Source organism: Amia ocellicauda, chromosome 4, assembly GCF_036373705.1.
Source record: "Amia ocellicauda isolate fAmiCal2 chromosome 4, fAmiCal2.hap1, whole genome shotgun sequence".
NCBI classification, from domain to species: domain Eukaryota; kingdom Metazoa; phylum Chordata; class Actinopteri; order Amiiformes; family Amiidae; genus Amia; species Amia ocellicauda.
In genome coordinates this window covers 37,706,187-37,712,362 of record NC_089853.1, presented here as the reverse complement: position 1 = coordinate 37,712,362, position 6,176 = coordinate 37,706,187, and the positions used below count along the sequence as shown (strand labels likewise).

At 41.7% G+C, this 6,176-nt stretch overlaps 1 protein-coding gene across 1 annotated transcript; it reads right to left on the bottom strand.

Annotated features, from left to right (window-relative positions):
* LOC136748811 (odorant receptor 131-2-like) lies at nt 1-927 on the bottom strand. The gene has a single exon (XM_066702859.1). It carries the CDS (start codon nt 838-840, stop codon nt 1-3), a length of 840 nt encoding a protein of 279 aa, XP_066558956.1. The 5' UTR covers nt 841-927.
* Nucleotides 928-6,176: the final 5,249 nt, after the last annotated feature.

The window sequence follows — 6,176 nt, the reverse complement described above, 5'->3', positions numbered from 1 at the left end:
TCACTGTGACAGTTGATGGTTTGTGTGCACCGGCCCAACTGCCTGGACTCTGCACATGAGGAGACGGCTCCAGTACTTCCTGAACTTCTCATCCCTGAAGCCGTAGATCATGGGGCTGAGGAAGCGGGGGATGATGTACACCAGCAGGAAGTTGACGTAGCGGATCTCCAGGATCTTGCCGGGGAAGAGCATCAGCAGGAAGGCCTGCATGGAGGGCATGACGAAATTGAGCATACAGAGCAGGAGCTGTCCGCCGTGCAGCAGCACCGTGTTCCTCGCCCTCCTCGCCGATGCCCAGTCCGTGGATGCGGCAGCCCTGGCAGTGCGCACGATCTTGAAGTAGGTGCAGAACAAGGTCAGGAAGACGAAGGAGAAGTACAGGGTGTCGAAGGCACAATTTTTATAATAGATGCTGGGCTCCCTGAACAGCAGTGAATGGTCACAGAACAGAGATGCCCGGAAGAAGCTGGGCGGCTCCACAGCCAGTGTGACCAGCAGGTCAGACAGCGGTGGTGCTGCGCCCAGCAGCAGGATGGTGGCGGCGAGTGCCAGGGTGCGGTACAAGGTGCAGATCTGTCGGTAACGCAGCGGGTGGCAAATGGCAGTGTAACGCTCCACAGCCATGCCGCCCAGGATGAGGGGCGTGTTGCGGGTGGTGAGCACGGCCAGCAGCACCAGCACACAGCAGGCGGAGGCAGGGATCCTCTGGAAGGCGTAGCTCACCACGTACAGGGCCGTGAGCAGAGTGAGCTGCACGGCATCGTTCAGCACCATGTAGATGAACAGGATGTAGCGCGGGTCCTCGTAGAACAACCGGTGCTTCAAGAATGTGGCCACCATGCTGCCATTGGTCAGGCTCAGCAGCAGCCACACCAGCACGGCCGCCACATTCTTCACCACAGCCACCGTGAAGCTGTCCCGCAAGCCCCCTGCACCCCCGAACACGGACAGGTTGCCGTCAAACAAACTGAAGCTGGAATTCATACCTGAGAGTCCCGTGCTGCCTGGAAAATCAGAAAAGAAAAGGAAAGAAAAGAAATCACAAACATGAAAAGAGCTCAGGAATCACACAATTTTACATTATTTGTATGTGTCTTAGTTCGCTCCCTGGCAAAGCTCAAGGGTATGGCTCAGGCAGGGTTTCATTTCATAAGCACATTATATTTTTAATCAATGGTTTCAGAATAGATTCTTTTTGAAACTCTTTCAAAAAACAAACTGTTGTCTTATATGTAAAGTGTCTGTTTATTGTATGACACTGTTGAAGGGATGAGATGTTTTTAAAACTGCAAGTATCAGAATTCAGTTTTTGAACTTTAACCCATTTATCATGACACAAATCATCAATCAATCAATAAATAAATAGGTAAATAGTTCTGAAAAGTGCTGAAGCTAAATTGTACTCTCACTATTTTACTCTGGTAAATAATAATAATAATAATAATAATAATAATAATAATAATAATAATAATAATAATAATAATAATAAAATGTATTAATAGTAGAAGTAGTATTTTGATTTATTTATCATTTATAACAAAGATTTGAAACAACATAGTTTTTTGTCAGCTATTTTTATATTTTCTTTGATAAATTATATCTTGTAAAGGTTTATTGATCATTTATAAATAGAATAATGAATGGGTCCTAAGTATTTTATGAATGATTTACCAATCATTTATTAATGGCACTGTGATATATACTTTTTATGTTTTTAAAATCTTATTTATTAGTATGTATTATTTATTTTAAACTTAATTTTAAAATACTCAAATCTAAATAAATTTGATTTAAGCAAACATCTACTCTTCATAACAATAATGGTATATTATTAAAAACACACACACACAAATCTGATGTCTTGCAATGTCACAGAAACTCAATCACTTTGCATTTAGTAGAAAAGGAAATAGTGAGAGTTCACTTACCTCTTTCCAGGGCAGACTTGCATGGGCAACATCAGTGGGGCCCCCGCCAGCATTATAACTGTTTGCAAAGCGAGGTGTAATTGATTGTGACGTTGTGGCTGAGAACATGGCAGTCTCAGAGTAATGAGCATCCAGAGACCAGGCCATCGCTCTGACAGTAGAACCACAAGGTGCATTGGGTTCTTACATTAGGAAACCTCATTTACCACGTCTGTTGGGATTAAATATTTAACAGGGCAGCAATGACAGCTGGGCTAGTCTGCAGATGGACTGCAAGCTAATTAAAAACAATGCAGATTAAGCAGGTGAGAAAAAGTCATTTAATTTTTATATAGACTGATGGGGATGTTTGTGTGGAGGCCGTAGGGACGCAGGCATGATCAGAGAAAGGCGTGTTCAACCTGTTTCAGGACATAGGGCCACACACATGCCGTGAAGGGTAATCAAGATCAAAAGTCACTCTGTGCACGAATACTTCTGTCCATGCATGGTATACATTTTTGCTATGTATGTATACAATTAAATATATAATGCACTGCACTGCAAATGCATTGTCATCATGTTGCATCATTTACATTTAATACCACACCGTGGCTTTGACCGTTACTACAATGCATTTTCGTCACCTCTAGCTGACACTGAAGGAGGGTGACTGTATTGTTCTCTAACATTTAACTGAGGAATACCTGTGAGGTCACTGTGCTCCTTAAAAGGCCATTGTTTGTCAGTATTGCTGGTTTGACTGTTCGGTTTGTTCAAATAGTCTCGGCACCTCTTCACAGCTGACTCAGGAGCAGATACACAAATACCCTCCCCATAAACACACACATACAAACACACAAACACAACCCCCCCAAACACAACACACATGCTTACACACAAATACCCCACCAACACACACACATATACACATAAATAAACACACACTAACACACAAATACACACATGCAGACACACAAAGAGGTTTATTTCAGGAGTTTATTTTTAAGGCACTCAATGAGACGACACTTATTACAATACTGATGAATCTCAAGGTTACAGAAACATACAAGATCCCAAGATTACTCTTATTAAAGGGTACACATACCACTTTAGGGTTGGCAGTGCTCCGGGTTTGCTGGCTCCGGCTCCAGAGTGGCTCCAGAGGTTCAGCTCCAGCTCCAGGCTGGCTCCGGAGCTGATGGAGGCTTCCTCCTCAAACTCCAGGCCAGCTCCAGCAGCCCCAGCTCCAGCTCTGGAGTGGCTCCGGTGCAGCTCCACACTGCTGCTGCAGCTGTTGCTGATTTTAACCAGCTCCAGCTCCGGAGCCACAAAAAAGTGATCATTAGTTAAAACGTTTCCTTTTTTACTTATTATGTTATTAAAATAACTGTTTAAAAAACACAAAATATTAATAACAAACTTCTGTTTAACCATTCAAACATAAAAAAGTAGAAAATTGTAAAGCCTGAGTCACAGCCGCTTAGCATGCCATTGACACACCAACCCACCCCATTATAAACTTTCAAACCAAACTGACTTCCACTGAGAAACTTGCACTTGTCCTGATGTACAGAGAGGTATAATAACGGAAGAAAATATTTCTTTATTAAATACATAATTTTTCTCATGCGTTTCCACAATTCCGTCCCACATGTGAAATGAAAATAACATTTCAATGGTTAGTTTTAGTTAGGAGCATGTAACCTATGGATGTGTGACAATAGTGTAATAGTGTGTAAGGTTTATCATTTCAACTGTGCATTTTTGTGTGGGTTAGGGTTAGACTCCCAAGTAAACCAGAGCTTTCAGTAAAGTTAGGGTTGTTTCTCTACTAACTAAGGTTAATTGGTGTAGATGTGTTTGTGCCTAGTTCAAAATTTCATCTAGAGTTGGGGTTCAGGCTACTGTTCAGGCCTAAATTGAGTCAGATAATCAGAATTTTTTAGGTGTCAGTTTAACCATTCAAATATAAAAAAGTAGAAAATTGTAAAGATGTCTGTTGCAATTAGGGTTGGCAGCCGGCCAGTATGTTTCTGGACTATTCGGTATTTTTACACTACAAGGCCAACAGTATGTAGACACCCCTTTTAATTAGTGGATTTGGCTATTTCAGCCACACCCATTGCTGACAGGTGTATACAGTGGCTCTCAAAAGTATTCACCCCCCTTGACCCATTGACAAGGACTTTTCCACGTCACTGTGTTACAACATGAATTCAGAATGGATTTAATCAGGAGTTTTTGCCACTCTGATCAACACAAAATGTCCATAATGTCAAAGTGAAATATATAATCTGCAAATTATATAAATTAATTACAAATACAAAACAGAAAATAATTGAATGCATAAGTAATCACGCCAAACTGCCTCTGGAAGCAGCGCCATCACAAGAACTGTTCATTGGGAGCATCATGAAATGGATTTCCATGGCCGAGCAGCCACACAAGCCTGAGATCACCATGCACAATGCCAAGCGTCGTTTGGAGTGGTGTAAAGATCGCCACTATTGGACTCTGGAGCAGTGGAAACGCGATCTCTGGAGTGATGAATCATGCTTCACCATCTGGCAGTCCGATGGACAAATCTGGGTTTGGTGGATGCCAGGAGAACACTACCTGCCCGAATGCATAGTACTAAGTGTAAAGTTTAGAGGAGGAATAATGGTCTGGAGTTGTTTTTCATGGTTCGGGCCCCTTAGTTCCACTGAAGGGAAATCTTAATGCTACAGGATACAAATGACATTCTAGATGATTTTGCACTTCCAACTCACAAAGAGAGGTCCTTGCAGAAATGGTTTGTCAAGATCGGTGTGGAAGAACTAGACTGGCCTACACAGAGCCCTGACCTTAACCCCATCAAACACCTTTGGGATGAATTGGAATGCCAACTGAGAGCCAGGCCTAATCGCCCAACATCAGTGCCCAACCTCAATAATAGTCTTGTGGCTAAATGGAAGCAAATCCCCTCAACAATGCTCCAACATCTAGTGGAAAGAGTGGAGGCTGTTATTGCATTAACGGGGGGACCAACTCACCAACTCCTTTTTAGTGTCCATGATTTTGGAATGAAATGTTTGACGAGCAGGTGTCTACATACTTTTGGCCATATAATGTATGTACTTTGACCCCCTGTCCAGTATTTTTGGAAGATGTCCGGTTTTTTTAAGTACTGTAATCTATGTGTCGTTAAACATTCAATGTCAATAACATTCAATGTACAATTTGCCCTCAACCTCCCCCCGTCGTCATCAAATCACCAGCACACCCTTTCGGTTTACATTTCGGCAATGCCCCCCCTCCTGGGGTCCGGTATTTTCATATCTTAAAAGTGGCAACCCTAGTGGCAAACAAGGTGCAGGGGGCATGACTCCTGCATGAGCCCTTAACTCCCTGGCAACCAACTTATGGACAAACTAAAGTCAGGACATTTCAGATAACAGATGGCTATAAAATTAGATTAATTTAGGCAGATGAAGAATTTGGTATGTAGATAGTTAAAATAGACATTCCTTCTTTTGGAAGTGGTTCACGAGAGACGTGCCCTGAGATTATAGAATCACTTCTTGAACAGAGTAAGAAAGTGAAGGTGTCATATAATTACAATTAATAAAAAATAGTGTTTTATGTACTAGTAGCTGGAGTGGGAACTGATTGTATTTTATAACCCCCAACACATAACTGAATATATTTTGTTAATTTAAGAAAACTGTACTTAATATCTGGGTGAATTTAATGAAGGGGGGAATGAGTGGAGCAGCTCCATGACCTCAGCTCTGGCTCCAGGCTCTGGAGTGCTCCGATGAGCTCCACTCCGGCTCCAGCAATGCCAGCTCCAGCTCTGCTCCGGCTCCGAAGAACAACTAACAAAAACTGTCCAGCTCTGCTCCGGCTCCGGGTGCTGGAGATGGCTCTGGGCTCTGGAACCGGTGCACGGCCAACCCTATACCACGTCATTATTTACAGCTGTATTATGGGGGTTGTGGGGGATGAACCTAAAGAGTTAATGTATAATCTTAATTTGAGCAAATTAGACTAATAATAATAATAATAATAATAATAATAATAATAATAATAATAATAATAATAATAGATGATTATCATCATGAAATAATAACATAATTAAATAAATGAGTTCATAGTTACTTATTATAATGATTAACTTTTTATTACAACTTTAAATTACTAATAAAAATAAAATAAACAAGGTTAGAATAGGGATTTTAAAGCGATTCTTTGTTTGTTTGACTGTTCTCCCTTTCGGCTAGA